This window comes from Protopterus annectens, chromosome 1.part0, assembly GCF_019279795.1.
Source record: "Protopterus annectens isolate FY-2018-M chromosome 1.part0, PAN1.0, whole genome shotgun sequence".
Lineage (NCBI taxonomy): Eukaryota > Metazoa > Chordata > Ceratodontiformes > Protopteridae > Protopterus > Protopterus annectens.
Genome location: NC_056725.1, coordinates 1,235,629,584 through 1,235,648,987, shown reverse-complemented (window position 1 = coordinate 1,235,648,987; position 19,404 = coordinate 1,235,629,584). Strand labels below are relative to the sequence as shown.

General features: G+C 40.3%; 1 protein-coding gene across 1 annotated transcript in view; it reads left to right on the top strand.

Moving 5' to 3' along the window:
* COQ3 (coenzyme Q3, methyltransferase) overlaps window positions 1-19,404 on the top strand; it is a 308,544-nt gene that overhangs the window by 31,339 nt on the left and 257,801 nt on the right. The window contains exon 2 of the mRNA XM_044065834.1: window positions 5,294-5,446. Within this exon, the coding sequence (XP_043921769.1) occupies window positions 5,294-5,446 (153 nt within the window). The remainder of the gene's footprint in view (window positions 1-5,293; window positions 5,447-19,404) is intronic.

The window sequence follows — 19,404 nt, the reverse complement described above, 5'->3', positions numbered from 1 at the left end:
GCACCTCAGGGAGTCCGTGCCCACTCTACTCGGTCCATGTCTACTTCTGCTGCCTTTCGGTCTAGAGTACCCCTGGATGATATTTGCTCAACAGCCACTTGGGCTTCACCTCATACCTTCATCAACCATTATAAATTGGATATTATCTCTAGAGGGAGAGCATCCTTTGGCTCTGCAGTGCTTCGGAACATCCTTCCATGAAGGCCGCCCAAGGTACAGGTAGCTGGGGACTCTGTCCCAAAGGTTGCTGACAAATGAAGTTAACTACTTCAGATTAAGAAGTTATGTACTCACCATAACGTTCCATCTGAGTAGGTAGACTTCATTTGTCTGCAACCATCCCACCCTCCTTCCCCCTGACCTTCGGATGTTATTTGGCCAGAAGTTTTTACTCTGCCCTTTAAGGAAGGTAGTTAGTTTCCTTTTTCAGCCTTATTGGTTATGGGCAAACTTGATCTGAGGTCAGTCAGGGTTGGCAGGGGATTATGGGTGAAGGGGAGGAGCTAGGAGCTTGGATCTAAGCTATGAAAGATTGCTGGCTCGGATACGAGGTCGGATCCGATTCCCAAAGGTTGCAGACAAATGAAGTCTACCTACTCAGATGGAAAGTTATGGTGAGTACATAACTTCTGGTCTCGATGATCAGAACTTCGATGTTCTGAAATTTCGATGGTTAGAAGTGGAACCATATATATATGTGTGTGTGTGTGTGTGTGTGTGTGTGTGTGTGTGTGTATATATATATATATATATATATATATATATATATATATATATATATATATAATATACACACAGGTAATACGGGTGCTTTCACTTGCAAACAAGAGCTGGGGGTTTTCCATATGCATCATGGTACAGGGGGTAGCCTCGAGCCAGTGGAAGCTCTCAAACTTTTGTATTAGGCCAAGTCGGAACCGATGCTCGGTTCCAAACACAGCCAGCGAGAATAAAGGCGAGATGGACAACAAACATGGAACGTTATGGATAGTACATAACTTCTTATTAATTTCAGTCCTACTCATTCTGATAAGGATGGGAAGATTATTGATAACTATGGGAAAAAAAATGTATGCTTCTGCAACTTTGATTTTCAGAATTTTGAATTGTCAGGCTCATATGTTAGTTTGTTTTGATAATTGTGAAATTGAGGAATGCTTTATTTGCAGTTTATTCTTGTGTAGAAAAATCTGCTTTAAATAATTTAGTTACTTCTATTGTACAAATCACTACTCTTTGTTTACAGTGTGTGTGCATGAATTCAGTTAACACTTCTCCCAGGGTTATAGACAGTGATACTGTTTTGAGGAAGTTTGCCTGTGTACGTTCTCAGGAGCCTCCCAAATTATATTAAAAATGAGATTTTAAATTCTCCTTTGGATATTGATTTACTTTCTGGCCCCTCTGCTGCCAACATAATCAAAAAGTGTGAAGAAAAGGTAAATTGGTAGAGTGAATCTCTTAAGATTTTTCAGCTGTCCTTTTCTAAATGTTCTAAGGGAGTCTCTAACCCCTCATTTAATTTTCTTAAAAAGCAAAATAAACAGACTCATTAAAATGCAGGTAAACAGATGTTTAAGAAGAAATGGCAAGGGCATTGCAGTAAGAATTGTGGAGTCTCCCAAAACAAAGGACAGTCCAACAAGTCAGAATGACTATTTAAGGGACCTTGCGTTTCTTCTTGTGATCAAAACACACACACACAACCTTATCAGTTCCCTGCCTTACACTTTGGACTATCCACTGCACCAAGAGTGTTCATAGAGTGTGTAGTGCCAGTTACAGTTTATTGCAGTCTACAGGGTATCCACATTTTTCATTTTAGATGACTTGTATATCTTTGCAGAGTAGTTTTCTAAACAAGGTGGGATTGCAAGAGGATTCAAAAGTCTTTTAAGACTCTTTCACACAGGAGTGTTCCTGGGGTGTCAGCTAGATACCTCAGTTCAAAAACCTTTTTTTCCACAGGAAAAAAAAAATAGATACATCTAGATCTTTTTTCTAAGGTTTTCCACTCGGACTTTGGCCACTGCAAGGGAATGCCTAAGAATATTGGGTTTCACTGCATCTATGATTCTCATGATACCTCTGGCAAGATTCCACATGAGAAAGATACAGTGGTATCTGAAATCCCTGTGGTCCCTATAACAACATCCTTTGTATTTTCAAATCCCAGTGCTGAGGTTTGTCAAAAGAGAAATCACTTGGTGGAGACAGCAAATATCCTTAAATATGGGTTCTTCTCCCTTTCTGTTCCAAAGCAGTGAGTCACCACAGACACCTTGTACTTTGCTTGGGCAGCAGTTTCAAGCAGGTAAAGGTGCATTGTGTGTGGGACACCATGGGCAGATGCAAGCACATAAATATAAACAACATCTTTGCCCTGATCAAGGCTCTCCATTCTCGGAGTCATATTTTGTCCCTGTGACCTCTTGAACTTGTTAAAGACAATACCACACTCATGTGGTACATCAACAGGCAAGAGGGAACCAGGTTGCACCCACATTACAGACTGGCCATGTTAGCATGGGATATAGCTTCACAGCACAGTCTCACTCTGCAGGCATCCTACATTCTGTCAATGCAAAATGGTGTGGCAGATGAGCTGAGCAGGACAACAGCAGATCCTCACAAATGGAAGCTCTGTCAGGGGGTCTTCCAAGGTTTGATCCATCTGTGGGGAGTTCCTCAAGTTAGACCAACATTCATTTGGCAAGCTTCTGCTCCAGGACTGCATGTGAGAAGGCCTGGAAGACGGATGCCTTTTTTTCTTTTTCTTGAACAGGAATGTTCTTGTAAGTTTTTCTACCCTTTCCACTGATATCCAGGGTATTTCTGAAGATTTAGGAGTCCCACAAGATCATTGTAGTGACTCCCCAGCTTTTGGTCAAGGCAACTGTGTTTTTTTCTTCTTTTGGAAATGGCCAGGGGCAAATACTGCAAGCTTCCTCACAGACTGGATCTACTCATACAAGAAGAGGGTATTTGATACACACTGACCATAGTCGGCTTCATTTGACTGCCTGGATGACAGGGTCTTAATTCCATCAGGCACATGTTTAGTAAGGACTTGCAGCAGGTACTAATGGAGACAAGAAAGCCTACTACTGGAAAGTCATATATTATTAAATAGAAAAGATTTTCTATTTGTTGGCAACAACATAACCTGCACCTGTTCAAGGCTAGTTATTCTCTGTTTTTACAATATTTGTGTGAATGTTTATCCTATGGCCTTTCTTACTCCTCAATCAAGGTTTATTTATTGGCTGTTTCAACATGTCTGCCAATGGAGCCTCCATTTTCAAAGCATTCTCTTATCAAAATGCTTTTGAAAGGGTTTTTTTTTTTATTATTATAAAGGAGGCCTCCTAGAAAACTGGTGGCCCCTCCTTAGGATTTTAATTTTGGTTACAGAAGCTAACACTTGCTCCATTTGAACCAGCTGATGTGGCTGACTTGAGGTTTTAACATGGTAAACTGTTTTACTGATTGCTCTGACCTTTGCAGGAAGGGTATTATGGGGAGTCAACCCTGTCTCATTTTCCACAGAGGTGAGGTTTCTTTGAGAAGTAATCCTTCCTTTATGCCTAAAGTAGTATCCAAGTTTACCTTAAGCTAAACTATCCGTCTCCCTGTTTTCTTTTCTGAACCCAAAAATAAGGGAGAAAGGAGAGTTCATACATTGGATGTCCACAGACAGCTGGGGTACTATCTTGATATAACTAAATCTTTTAGAGCTTCAGTTCGATTATTCATTTCTTGTGAAGTTAAGAAGTGACAACCTGTGTCAAAGCACTATTTTCAAATGGTTGTCTAAGGCTATTCTTTTGTTATACTCGTCACAACAAAACGATTCTAGACAGGATCAAGACCTACTGTACCAGGGCCTTGGCTTCATCTATGGCTTTTTGGAATGGGTTGAACTCTAGAAGTATTCTAGAAGCTGCTACTTGATCCTCTCTGTGTACATACTTTTACAAAGCCCTATAGGCTTGATTCCTTCTCTGTGTCTAGGTCAGGCTATACTAGGACTGTTCTCCAGGGGTTCTTTGATTCTTCTCCTTCCGTCTCCCAGATGTAGTAAGATATGATAATCCACCCGTACTACAGCAGTGATCAATTTGATGAACATAGTACAGATGCGTAACTAAAGTTACCATAACCGTAGATGTTCGAATGATTACTGCTGCATTAGCCACTCCCTCCCTCCATCTCCCATGTTTTTTGGCATGTTGTTTTTGCCAGATTGTGCACATTTATCTTTTGTTATTCCTAGCATTGCCCTTTCAGGACTTAGTCTTCCTGTCTCTGTTGACATGAAAGGTCTGAAAGGGCTTGGTGCACAAAACTTTCTTTTTTAGTCAGCTCTGCTCAGGCTAGCTGACTGATGATTTAGGCTCATGGAAGGTGCTATGAAACTTTGGAAGGGAAGCTGTTCTGCTGTTATTCTGTGAATAGTAGAACTAAGGCTACTGCAGCAGTGTTCATTCAAACATCTACAGTTATGGTAAATTTACCTACACAACTGTATCTTATGTAGCAGTTAACTAAGAAAAATACTCTATAAAACTGCAGTGTTGTATTAGTCAAAATTCTTTACAGTTCTTGAGATATATTTTAACAGAGTGATATTAATTACGCAAATATATATATATATATATATATATATATATGTATATATACATACATATATATATATATATGTAGTTTATGAAACACAAATGTGGAACTTTATCAAATAAAAAAATGTGACACTGTTAAACAGGTATTTAAAAAAACAAAAACACGAGCCTTAGTAGTCAGTTTGAGTAGCATTCTCTTTTCTGCATTTTACTTAGCAAGTCGTCTTTATGCTGTTTATTGTAAACATACACGAGTAGATTTCACAGCTTATTCACAGCCAAGTATATTTGATAGCTGTGTAAAGTTATCTTTGTCTCATTTTGCAGTTATTATGTTACAGACGTGTATAACTGTCAATATCTACTTATTTCCCTCTGCCAGAAAGTGCAGTTTGACAAGTTCTGTAAAGCATTCTGCATGTCTTGCTAGGTCTGATATGTTTAATGATAGCTAACTGTGCCAAGGAATTGCTCAATGTGTCTAGCTAGCATTGTTAGAAAATTCTGTCCTTTAGTGGTGGAAAATTGTAACTAATTGCTTAATTCAATCAGATTGTGTTGTTATATAGTATAATAATGCTGCCATCTGAAGGAAATGTTACTGCTACTGTGATTTTATTAATAAAACACCATCACAGATAGTTACTAATTTGTTAATACTATTTTTATAGCCCTTTCAAGCGGAGAATGTGCAGTACTTTCCAGTCAACAATCGATCAGGCTGAAATCAAAAAGTTTCAGTCTTTGGCACAGAAGTGGTGGGATGAAAATGGAGAGTTTCAGGCTCTGCATACTATGAATGATCTTAGAGTTCCTTTTATCAGGTATTTGTCTTATTATTTTGACTGCATTTGCATTGCAAACCATATCTACATCCTGCACTTTCATGTTTATGTTTAAAGATCATGAGATGCATGCATCTATGCAGTGTACTTAAAATTCACAAGAAAAAGAACAGGTAGAGGTCTGTGTGTCTGTGTGTCTGTGTGTCTGTGTGTCTGTGTGTCTGCGTGTCTGCGTGTCTGCGTGTCTGTGTGTCTGCGTGTGTGTAACATCTGTTCTAATGGTGATAGTTTCAACTCGCTCACCTTTAGGACTATGAGTGGCAGTTAATTAGCTCAGTTCATAAAATTTTCCAAAGCAACCTTAACTCATCCTCTTGCCCATAATCCTCTGGACCAAAGGCCCCTTCTCCAGATATCTTCAGATGTGCTTTAAAGTCAATTGCGCAGAAAACATATTCATGCTCTGTTTGCTTCATAAAGTTCTTTCTCTGTGGTAAACTCACTTTGTTTGGCTTTTTCCAGGATATAAGGTTGCATCATTTCATTTTCTTTTTCGCTGAAGTTTTAGGGTGTAGATTTAAATTTTTCCTGCCAGTTTTATTTGAAAGGCTTTCCTCCCCTCCCCTGTTAGGTGCCATTTTATGTTTTACTTTTATATAGCTCTTGCTTGATTGAATATTGAATTACTGCTGATGTTCTTCGTGTTTCACTGTTGCAGTCATTACATTTGGATAATCTGCTGGCAGGTTGCCCTCAGTCAGCCTGATTAACAAAGTCTTGGGTCCTGCGTCAACAGTGAATACACTCTAACATCTACGTTTATGGTAAGTGTACCCAACTGTACTTTTTATTATTTTTGTTAAGTGCCTTAATGTGATTATGTTTCTTTTGCTGATTCTCGCTCAGCGATACTTGCTGTTAGTAGGGGTAAAATTAAAGATTTGTATGCCTTTCAGGACTGGCTTTTGGTCAACTGGTGCCCTAGGCAAAAGGTTTCCACAGTGCCTCCCAACACCACCCTGTGTCCCTATCCTGGTCTATATATACAATCCATATTGCTGGAAAAGCGCACCTGCTAGAGCAGTGCCCTAGGCGGCTGCATTTTTGGCCTATGCCTAAGGCCGGCTGTGATGCCTTTAGAAAGTGCCCCTGTGGAGTGAAGTACAAGCACTTAAAGTGTATAAAATGTTTAGGAGAGGTTAATTTCTCAGGGGGTTCCCCATTTCTCCTCTTTTAAGCTCTTTACCATCCAGAAACTTGAGAACCATTTAGAATGGGGAAAACTGAGGGCCATTTGTCAACAGTTGGTAAACTATGCACAGCTGTGTTTTCCACAGGATGTACTGGCAATTCTACCTGATTGGTTCCACAGTGTTTAAGTGTTTAGGAGGATGTAGTACTAACAGCAACAAATATGGGTTAACTCCTGCACTAATAAAGAAGATTATTTACAAGTGATAGGATGTCGTTTGTGATGAGGGTGCTGTTCCTTCAAAGGCTCCTTCTTTGTAGACTCCTGGCACAGATCTCCATTGAGACCTACAGTTTTGGCATCTCAGTCTAAAACAGAGCCACTAGCTAAATTTATTGATGTATCTCTCAAGGGATGCCTTGATAACATCAGCCATATTTTGACATTCTGATTTTTTTGTTTTGAAAACATGAAGGACATTCCCTTTTCAATGGACCAGATCCTGGTAACAATTGACATCAAAAACTTATTTTTCAGTTATCCCACATAGGGAGGGACTGGAGTGGTTTATTGAAGCAATTTCCATTGACCAAAACTTGGACAACAACAACTACAACAACATCCTCAGATTGTTGTACTGCTTCATAGACATTGTTTTGCATAACAATTTTGTGTTTTTTGATGGAGAATATTACTTTCAGAGGACTGTAGTAGCCATGGGCGCATGGCATGTGTCCCACTTTATAGTAATCTTGTGTTATGTAACTGAGAGAGTAATATTTTAAAACTGAAAAGTTTACATTTTGTTAGGCTTACTTCTGTTATCTGTGCAACATTTTTATAATTTGGTCAGGGGATGGGGATACATTAAGGGATTTTATAGAGTGGATGCACATCACCACAGATTTTTTTTTTTTAATTTCCACAGTCCTGTTCCAGAGATGAGGCCAGTTATTTGGATGTTAAGATCACCAAGGATTTGTATGATCCAAAGTTTTCATTTGTGCATTCACAGGAATTCTGGTCATAGTAATTCCACCTGCTACATTTTCATAGACATCACCCTTTCCATCAAAAAAATATGTGTCATTAGAGGGCAACTGATTAGAATTTCTAAGCTTACTACTGATGATGATGTTTTCAGAACTGAGTTGAACAAATTCCAGGAAATGATACAGGATAGGGGATACTCATCCCATTTGGAGGAAAGTTACGTCCATGAAACTTTGGCCAAGAGAGATGACATGTCTACATGTCTTATTCATCAGAAGACCATTATGACATCTGTAGCTGACACGCATCGATGACCAGCTTTAAGTCATGAGAGAGCTAAGGTCTTAGGCTACAGCTTGGATTATGAAATCATTAAGTGAGTTGTACTCAATTTTTTCACTTGGGAATACCACAAGATACCAGAGGCAATAGACCAGTTTTTGTTTACAAAAATAAACCATATTTGAAGAGAAGTTTTGAGACAGGCAAGTGGTGAGACAGACACCTCTACCAACAACTACAGTCATACACACAGGTTTGGAAGGAGCAATCACTGTATACACATAGATTGCAACGACCAAGGTTATATGGCACAAAAACTGTGGTTCAGTTTATGATTTGAGAGAGTCAACTGCAAAGGGGGGGGGCTGGGGGTGATATGTTTGGCTTGCTGCACAGGATTCCGGGCATTTTATATATGTAAAACAGAGAAAAGCCTTAGGACAAGGATACACGTCAACACACCTAATGCATTTCAGAGGGCGACACAAGATGTTTGCTCCAACACAGGCATGCATCTGTTTTCTGTATTTGAGAAAGTACAGCCTTGCCCTGGGGTGGATTGGAAAATAAACTGGAATTTAGTGAGTTATTGTGGCAGCTCAGAACTGGCACAAATTTTCCATGTCTCAATGAAATGTCAACATAGGAAGTGTGTTTAAGAATAAAATACGCAAGACTTTAAAATTTATAGCAATAAAAGTGTTTTCACTGTTTTTTGTTTTGTGTCCTTACACTTTGCTCTTATACATGTGTGAGGTTCTTTTCTTGTGTTTTTTACATGTAATGTTAAGGTAGCTGAAACATTTTATGGTGATTTTCAGCTAAGGTTTTATCTGTGTATTCTGGCAGTTTATAGTGTTTTTTTATTGGCATTTACAGGAAGGCTATGTTGTCATTTTACTTCTGGTCACATGATGGATTCTTTTAAGTTTAAATATCTGGGACTGCTCATTTTTTATGTTCTGATGAAATCTGACACTTAAGATGGAGGCACTCAACCATTTTACTTTATTACATTTTTGTTAGAAGGCTTTTGGATATTTTTACTGGGCGATGTGCATTTTTATGGTTCTTTTTAATATTTGTTAAAGACTTTGGCTCTACTGAGGTTTTTGTTTTATTTAAGAAATGTGTTGTAGTAGTATGCTTTGGCAAGCAAGAAGTCCCTTGTAGCTATCACATTAACTACACACCTCCTTGAAAATTGAGCTAGTAGTTTGGTTTCCCAACAATGAACTGTCCTATGATCACTACGTATCCACTATTGTAAGAAAGTCCTTTTTCATTACACAGCTTATTACTAATGTTATGGTGTCCAGGTTGAGGGATGTGATCATTCCACTGTATTCCACACTCATCAGGCTGATCAAGGAATGTAATGTCCTCTCCCAAATGTTTGACACAACTTGAACTCCCACAATGCTTTCTTACTTTGAAACTCAAGGGGCTAAGTCATAAAAACTATGCAGACCATCTCAAAGCCTTGTCCCTCTTCTCACTGTCATACAAACAGGCTAGTGAGGGGTTATCTCTTCCTTGCATATAGAACCTCAACAGCACCTCTCCTGTCAAACCTGCTGCACATTCACAAGTCCAGTGGTATGATAAACACTTGCTCAAGAGATTGTCTCGTTTTGCAGCATAAATAGAACACATTGGCGGGATAGATGTATATCACAGACAATACACACTTCTTTGGAATTGTGTTCTTCCCTACATAAAGCAAAGTACTTCTCTTGCACTATTTACATGGAACCTTGAGGAATAGATGCGTAACTGCAAATTTACCTCCTGGTTTAGTACCCTTGTCTCTCATGGATAGGACACAAGACTTAGCAACCAAGCGCTCAGTGGTCTGCATTTACCATTAATTAGCCCAGTCTTCCACATTGAACAGTGGTGACTCTGTTTAATGATTTTTGATTGGTTTGTATACCGTATTTACAGCCAGTTGGCATTGCGGTATGCGAACCAGTCAAGTAACTGCTGCTAAGCCCAAGGGAGCCAATGAGGAATCACAAAATATGGTCGGTCGTGTACCGGTAGTAGTTTTGCGCCACTGCAGTGTCCTCAAAAAGACCTTGTAAGATGCAGCATTTGGATCAGCAAGCAAAGAGGATTCATGAATCCTGGGATTGTGCATTCCTGAGGCAAGGATTTTTTGTTGCAGACTTGCTAATCGTGTTTTGAAGAGCATAAGAGCATGACAGAGACACTGGAAGATGAGGTACCAAACCAGAGTGCTGCAGCACATCAGGGTAGGTGGTACAGTGACCTTACACGAGAGTCCAGACCTGAAAAACCTGACGCTGTAAAGGTCTGAGGTTTGGTTGGTCTTTGTCACTTGGGTTTGGGATGGGTCCTGTGGTGCGGCTGCTGGGCTACTGGCTACTGTTGCTGCCTGGGAGCTATATTCTTGGAATCTTGGATTACTTGTTTCTGGTTCTCTGTATTTTAGGAGATGTGGATTTGTGGAGCTGCAGCTGTTTTGTTCCCTGTATTGAATAGAGGTACGGGGCTAAATGTGTATAGTTCAGACAGGAGTAAGGCTTGTCTGCAAAAGTGTAAGTGTTTGGCTATTTATTTATTCACCTTACTTTTCTCATTTTATTTGTGTATTGACTAGCCCCTGCTTTTGACTCTGATGTTAGCTGTGTCCCTTTTACTCCCTCCTAAAACTGGTGACCTTTGGAGAAAAGATGGAGAGTTGCATTTAAATAACAAGAATCTGTTATAAACGTGTTTCTGAAAATGTTTATTAATTCACATTCTCTTATTCTATCAGTACCTGAAGTTAATAGTAACAGTATTTTAAGTGTCTCTGATTGTCCCTGTTATTTCTGAATTTCTTCCTGATTCATTGAGAGCTATGTATGGTGCCTTTTGGAGAAAATGTGGTGCATGTCATTTAATAATGACAAGGAATAGACTTCTTTTACTTCGGTAAATGTTTGTTAATTCACATTCCCATATTCTGTTAGTGCCTCAGTTTAATAGTAACAGTATTTTAAAAGGGTCCCTGATTACTCCTGGATGTCTTCCTGATTTTGCTCTGGTTTGTCTTTGATTGGTTGAGTTAGTAGATTTAGCTGGGAGAAGATGTGGAGAGGTTGGAAGAGCTAGTGCTAAAACAGCATGCTTATTTTTTTATTTTACTAGCTGAAGTTGAATACTGTTATTTAGCCATGTTCTACTATAATGACAGAGGGACAATATTTTACTCCCCAAGTAAAATATTGTCCCTCTGTCACAGAAAGCAGGCCCCCTACCATTCCCAACAGTCAGCTTAAGTTTTGTAAACATCTGTTATAAAATATCCCAGCAACTCAAGCTAATATATGTCAAAGTACACTCCATTTTCTTCAGCTGTGACTCATTCTTCTTTCATAAAAGATGCCTCTGTATTGTTTCAGATCCATAACTAGACAGAAAATCTGTTCAAAGACAAGTGAAAAACATAATGGTCTCATCATCAGGAAGCTGGTCTTACATGGCAATGTCAACATCACTAAGCATCCATTATGACCTAGCTAAACTGCTAGTTTAAAGATAGTAAAAAGGAAGTAATTATTTTTAAAATAACAGTACTTGTACCTAACATTGTTTATGACTGTTTTGTACAAAAACAGATGAAAACCAGATGGACCCTGTTTAGAGCCTGAGCCATGTTCCCCTTACATCAGTGTATGCAGACACCCCCAGACTTTGAGTGCACAGGAACATCAAAGAGCTGACAGTGACACAGCACACATCATCTCCCTCCCCAGGTACAGATGTTCCAGTAGCTGGCCAGAGATGAACATGATGCTTTGTACAAATCTGGCTGTGTCCAGCTGTTTCTTGCTCGAAGGTAGGTAGCTGAAGCTGGTCAGTAATGTGATGGTTCCTTCTCTTGATGTCCTGACCTTTTCCACTTGCCTCCGTCATTACTGGCCTTGCTTCCTCCTCACAGAGGATTTGGAGCTCTGAGTCTAAAAGCTACACATCAGCACCTCAGTAGCAATAGCATCTGCTCTTGCAGGACTACTCAACAGGTCTACAATAGAATCAATGAGATTCTGTGTTACTAGGAACAGACCTGTGCTTCAAAAAAGACTGAAGGAAACTGCAAATCCTTAGCACAACATCTGCAGGCTGGAAAGACTTACACCAGCTTTTCTTGAATTATTTGGACAATAATAAAATAATTCTGTCTATGGGTGCATATATGTATGTAAATCATTTCTCAGTCTGGCCATATTTTTGCAGAATGTCCTGATTTTTGCCTGATATTGTTAGTGTGTTACTCATAAAATATGTGGTTTTCTGGCAAATCACTGAGGATTGACGTCACTAAATAATGACATCACAAAGCATCCATTATGACCTAGCTTAAACTGCCAGTTTAAAGATAGTAAAAAGGAAGCCGTCATTTTTAAAATAACAGTACTAGTACCTAACATTGTTCATGAGTATTTGGAGAGTGAATCTGCAAACTCTAAGCATGAGCCACCAAGCATCTTACTATAGGGATTCTTTAAAGAAAAAAAAATGAAATAGTACATTAATATTTGCTTAGTGCACTTGTGTGTGTGACCAACAGAGGAACAATATTTAATTTGAACACTAAAAAATCATCATCTTCTTCTTTCGGCTGTCCCTGTTAGGGATCAACACAGTGGATCATCTGTTTCCATTTCTTCCTGTCCTCTGCATTGTGCTCTGTCACCAACCACCTGCATGTCCTCTGTCACCACATCCATAAACCTTGTCTTAGGCCTTCCTCTTTTCCTGTTACCTGGTAGCTTCATCCTTAGCATCTTTTTCCCAATATACTTAGCATCCCTCCTCAGCACGTCCAAACCAACATAATCTTACCTATCAGGCTTTGTCTTCAAACCTTCCAACCTGGGCTGACCCTCTAATATACTTATTCCTAATCCTGTCCACCCTCGTCATACCCAGTGCAAATCTTAACATCTTTAACTCTGCCACATCCAGCTCAAACTCCTGCCTTTTTGTCAATGCCACTGTCTCCAACCCATATAACATATTTGGTCTCACAACCCTCTTGTAGACCTTCCCTTTCACTCTTACTGGTACTTGTCTGTCACAAATCACTCCTGACACTAAAAAGTAAAAAAATAATTTTTTTTTAATAAGGAATGCTTTTTATTCAGTTGCTCTGAAAAGTAAAAAATAAGGAAGAAGAGAGAAAACTTTGCAAATGAAACAGTAAAGCTGATTTCTGCTGCTACTTCTCATTCCTCATTATCACAGTTCGCAAGACAAACATTTTTCCTGAAATCAGCTTGTCTGTGCTTCTTTTGCAAAGTTTTCATTCTTCTTCCTTATTTTTTACATTTTAGAGCGACTGAATAAAAAGTGAATAAAAAGCATTCTTTATTAAAAAAAACTTTATATATATATATATATATATATATATATATATATATATAATTTTTTTTTTTTTAAATTTATTTATTTATTTTTTTTATTTTATTTGATTATCGGGGTAGTCGAACTGAATCTGAATTGTCTGCTTTAAGTAAATGTTGGACAGTGGTTTTAACTTTGAGTTTCATGCAGTTTCTTTAAGATGTATATTGATTGCTTATTTTCTAGCAAATGTAGGCTGATATTTGTAGTTATTCTTGGGTAACTTAAGGGAATTACAGTGCAGATAGTAATTGCACTGTAGTCTGTGTTGGCCAAGTAGAGTGTTTCAAACTTAATGCAGGTTGAAGCAAACCTGTTATAGTAACTTTAAATAAATTTGTCTTGTTACAGATGCTATTATTTTAATGACCAGAAAATGTAGGTTGCTCTAGGATGCTTGCAGTAATTACAATGCAGTTAGTAATACCTCTGTGAAGATAGGTGAAGGCTGCCAGCCTAGCCAGGTAGAATGTTGTAGATAATGCTGTCATTTATAAATATGAATGTAAGCCACAGGCTTGTTCTCTTAAATGTGAAAAGATTGCATTGGATATTGAACTGTAAAAATGTGACAACAGTGCACGCTTCTGTATCACAGCTGATAAGTCAATTCTTTGATGTCAAAATTTGGAGCTGATATGGCTAGAGGGAGGCATCCTGCCTATTGTTTTAAGGCCAGAGTTAATGGCTAGAATTTGCATGTATAAATGTCCTTTATTGCTCTGGTTTTTGACCAGGTGTAAAGAATGTAAATATAGTTTCTGTTAGCCTGGGAACACCAGAGAAGTGTGAAGAATGATGTCATGTGAAGCAGCTCTATGTTATCAATTTAAAGAGAGAGAATCAGAGAGCATTTGTCTTGAGAACATCCAACATCACCAGCACTGTCTTGCTCTATATGTAAGTTATTTAGAATTGTGTTTTCTCTTGGATATAGCTAGGAAATAGGAAGATTAGACTAGTTTGTTTTTCTGTGATGTCAGAACTTTTCTACGGTGTTATTTTAAGTATTTCTCTGTGATCTCTGAACTCTTGACTAGCACTGTGTAGTAAGAAGTATTGTCTTGTGTTTTTATTAGTTATTATAAAATATTTTTAAACCTTTCAACTGTGGTTTCATAGGTTCATACTAGTCTATCTGCCCTGGGGCATTTATAAGCCTAGCCAGAGTGTGTTTGGCTTTCGCCACCCTTTGATTTGAGTTTACTGTGCCCTTTTTAAGGTTAGTTTACTGTGCCTCTGACTAGTAGTGACACGGAAGTAATCCCTGGGGTAAACCTACGATCCCCCATCCACTTGTCAAGATTCCTCTTGAAGAGAGTCAGTGAGGGGCTCTGCCTAATATGGACTTAGATTCTATTCCAGAGCGAAGGAAGCCTCTGGGTTATGAATCTGTCCTTCCAGCATGTCCTATTTATTTCTGTGCTGAGGTTTAAGTCCCTCGAGCGCGTGGCTCTAAGGGATTTGGATTTTCTGAGGTGTAACATGTCCATTAATTCTGGGTTGGACATAGCTTTATATGTCAGGCATAGATCGCCTCGAAGCAGGCGGTATGCAACTGAGTAGAGCTGAAGTTTCTTTAAACGAGCAACATATGGCATCTGTTTGAGTCCCTTGATCTTCTTTGTGAGGTACTTTTGGGGTCTTTCCAGTTGCTGCAGGTGTCGGGTAAGGTACTTCCCAGATGGGGCATTGTATTCTATTATGGGCCTGATGAGGGATGAATAAAGGGGCACGATGACCTCCCCTGATCTAGATGTGAATCCTTTCATGATAAGGTGGGCTATATAGAAGGTCTTTCTAACCACTTTGGCAATGTGGTTGTCGAAGGAGAGGTTACTATCAACTTGGGTCCCCAGGTCCCTAATTACTTCCTCCGTACTTAATGGGTTACCACCTATGTGGTAATTTGTTGGTACTTTGTTTTTGCCAAAGGGTATGACTATACACTTTTTGGCATTTAGCTTTAGGCCATGGCTCTGGCACCAGTTTTCTGTCTCTGTGAGACCTTTTTGAAGGATGCTCGTGTCAGCTGGAGAGTCAGTTATGGCGCCCAGTTTGCAGTCATCCACGAACTTGGTCAGCCGCAGTCCTTCGTGTTAGCCTGTACCTCGGAAAAATATATACCGAACAAGAGTGGTCCCAGGACTGAGCCTTGTGGGACACCACTTGTAACCAGTTTTGAGTCTGACATGGCTCCAGCAATTCTGACTCTGTGGGTTCTGTCTTTGAGCCAGTTTGCAACCCATCTTGTGACATAGGGGTTTATATTTAAGCTGGATAGCTTATCTATGATGCCCAAGTGGGGTATTGTGTCGAATGCTTTTGCGAGGTCCAGGTAGGCTGTGTGGACTACCTTCCCTTCATCTATGGCCTTGGTGACTGTTTCAAAGAAGTTGACCAGGTTCAAGAGGCAGGATCTGCCCTTGACAAAGCCCCCAATGTCTTTGTTTATGAGTTCCATGATGATCCTCTCCATAGCCTTGCAGACTAGGCTAGTCAGGCTTATGGGGCGATAGTTTCCAGGGTCCGTAGAGGCACCGCCTTTGTGGAGTGGGGCCACTGTTGCTGTACGCCATTCTTTGGGTACATATCCTGTAGTAAGGCTGAGATTGTACAGCAGTTTTACGTGAGGGTTTAGTTCTTCTTGGAGTTCATGTAGGACGCAACCCGGGACACCATCTGGTCCTATTGAAGCAGTGTTTTTTGCTTTGGAGAAGGCAGCTTTCACCTGAGCATCTGAGATGTTAGGGCGGCGGCACTCTGCTGGGATAGATATTTGCTCTTTTGAGGGGGGGGGGGTTTGCACTAAACCTGTCTGCCAGGATGTTGGCAATGTCTGTGGGTTCAGTGTATTTTTTGTCATTTTGGATCAACTCTGAGCATATCTGGGAGTTGCATCCCCGGTTCCTAACATAGCTAAAAAAAGCCTTGTGATTATCTTTAGTGTCTTGTGCAATTTTTCTCTCGAAGCTGGCCTTGGAAGATTTTATGAGGGATCGTAGTTTTTTGCTAGTACTGATCAGAGATGCTTTCCCTTTTAGGGATTGTGCTCTGTCATGTAGTAGCTTCCTCCTTCTGTTGTACAGCTTATTTATGGCTGGGGTCCACCAGACTGGATGCCTGCCTTTGGATGATTGGGTCTTGGTTTTGTTTGGGATAGCATGATCCATGCATTCCTGGAGGTGTCCATAGAATGCGTTTATATAGGATTCTGCAGTTTGGGCCTTAGTTTCCACTGGCCCGGGGACCTTGATTCCAACTCGGTTTTGAGAATTGTGAAGTTCGCTTTTGAGAAGTTTTTCACTGTGGTTTTCTGGGCTGGGGGTGGGGTCGGGTTGTGGCTATCCAGTGAGATTAATTTATGGTCTGATCTTACCAATGAGGGGTATACTTCTGGTATGGAGCATAGAGTCCCCATGTTGGTAATGATCAGGTCAAGTATGTTTTCCCCTCTTGTGGGAGTGGTGGCTAGTTGTTCCGTAGCATTTGAGTTTATAAATTCCAGGAACCTTTGGGCTAGGGTGTTTGGGCTTGAGTAATGCTCCCAGTCTATGTTTGGGTAGTTGAATTCACCCAGTATAATGGTGTCTGGAGAGGTCTTCATGTTCTCCAGTGTTTTCAGGAAAGCCAAGTGGGATTCCTGATTTTGAAAGGGTGGTTTGTAGCATGCTATAAACTGAAAAGCAGTTTTGCCCACTGTTAGTTGCACATGGATGGTCTCCGATGCTTCGTGCAACACCACTAACCTGGAGGTGTAGGTATCTTTGATGAATATGGATACTCCCCCTCCTTTTGTGGTTTGGTCCGAGTTTTGGGGCCGAAAAGCATGATATGAGGTATAACCTGGTAGTGCTGGGGTGCTCTCTGGAGCCTTGAACCAGGTTTCTGTCACTGCACAGATATCGATGTTCCCCGTACTGAGGAGGGCTTCGAGTGCATGCATCTTGAGGTTTAGACTTCTGGCATTTAGCAGCATTACCCTTAGTTTCTTATTCATTGTGTTGTCTATGGAGATGGGTTTGTCTTTTGAGCCTTGCCTAAAAAAGGCACTATGGGGGTGGCAAGAGCCTTTGCCAGTATCTGAAAGCCCAGGGGTGACAGGTGCAAGCCCGTCCCTAGCGAAGCAACGTGGCTTGTCGAGCATGTCATCCCAGGCTGACAGACACTGGATCCCATTTGAATGACACCAAAATTTTATCCAATTGTTGAAGTCGATCATTTTGTCTTTATACTGTGGCATCATTCTAGGTGAGGGTAAGATGCTGCTTAAGGTCAGGGTCATACCGGCCTGGGCTACATGATCAGAGAGCTCCTCTATGTCTCTTTTCATGTAGTTGAGGGAGGTACGTTTCAGGTCATTCACACCAGCATGTACAATGACGGAGTCATATTTGTACTTGCTTTGCAGTGACCTGAGTGCTTGCGTTATGTGGCGGATCCTAGCGCCCGACAGGCAGCTCACTGTGACCTTCTCTTTGTTCAGCCTGGTGAGCGGGACGTCAGTGTGTCTGATTATAGAATCACCTATTATGAGTGTATCAGGTGTGTTATTTAGCCTTAAGGGCTGTAACTGTTTGGCACACTGACCTTGTGAGCTATGTGCTGCACTTTTTTTGTTTTGGGGTAGCGTTTGCTTGGATGTCTGCTTTGGAGATCTCTTTTGCTTAGGCAGATTTTTATTTAGAGCCTCCGAGTATGTTTTTGTGTGTTTATGTGTTTGGTTTGTTGTTTTGGTAGGACTATGTGAGACTGGATTTGTGTTGTGTGAGGTTACCTTCTCCTCCTGACTGGTTACACCAGTTCTGAGTTGAGAGAGCTCAGCCTCCAGTTTGGCTATATGGTTGCATCTCTCACATATATTTGAACCTGTTTGGAGGAGGAGAGGGTTGTCCGTGTACATGAGACAGTTGTAACATTGCCTCAAGATTCCCAGATTCACTAGCTGGACTGGAGAGGAAACCATTAACTGACCTTTGGACATGCTAGAGTAGTATAGGGAACTCCTTTATCACTGAGTCAAAAAGGACCAATAGGGGACAAGGTAATCGTAGAGAGTATATGAGGCTGTAGTGCTTTTAGTTTAATAGTGCTAAATTGTAAGATTGCTTATTTTGGCAAGTGCAGGGCCTTAGATTTAGAATAGGGTGTTTAATTTGAGAGATAGAGCAATTCTAAGGGAAAAAGTGAAGAGCAGACTTTGTGGAGCTGGGAGTAGTCTAAACCCGATTAAGTAGTGCTGCCCGATGCTGCTCTATACGTACAATTGTGCAAAGCCGCGCTAAAGCGGGTTTTTATGCAGGGAACTTCAAAGAGCTAGAAATGGCTCAAAACGGCCAATTAACTACAAGATTCTTGTGCTGAGGTCACTCCTTCAGGGACAGATAGGCTGCTCAAGGCTCCCCACTCCTACTGGTGAGCAAAGAAACTTCCTTCTATCCAAGTAAGGAAATGGGCAACACAGGAACTATTCAAAAGTCCAGAATACAGCAAAGCCTGTATAAGGGACTATTCTAGGTTAGGAAAGGCGGGAAACAAGGATTTTTTTTTTTTTCAGGAAAACAGCAGGAGAAGTACAGGAAATTCAATGCACAGGCTAGCGCACTTGAGTGGGCAGCCTCAACAGTTAAATTCAACAAACAAACATTAAAAAGTGCAGGTATTGATAAAACACTAAAACAAGCTTAGAACAGATAAATTAGCAGTTTAAACTCGCTTTTCGGCAAGGAAAGACGGTCGCACAGGTAGTAACAGAAAAATTATACTTTCATCTTGAAAGCAGTCACTCTTTTCATTTCTCTGCTGCTAGCACCACTCTGCAGGACCACGAAGAGCTGTTGCTGAGTAGGATAAGTGAAAAAAACGAGTTTTATGTAGAGTTAATTTAAGCTCTAGAGTACATTGCTTGTATATAGGGATACTGTACCAAGTCACTCTAATAAGCCTTGACTCTTCAGTCACACCTACCATTTGGATAATAATATTGCACAATAATAATTGGACACCCTTTCAGAAGGGTCTTTGAGTAGCTGACATTAGTGGGTGGTGGCAGCTGGTACTACCTTTTAGACTGGGCAGAAAAGGGGTACAGCTGGAGAACCTGTGCCAGCCT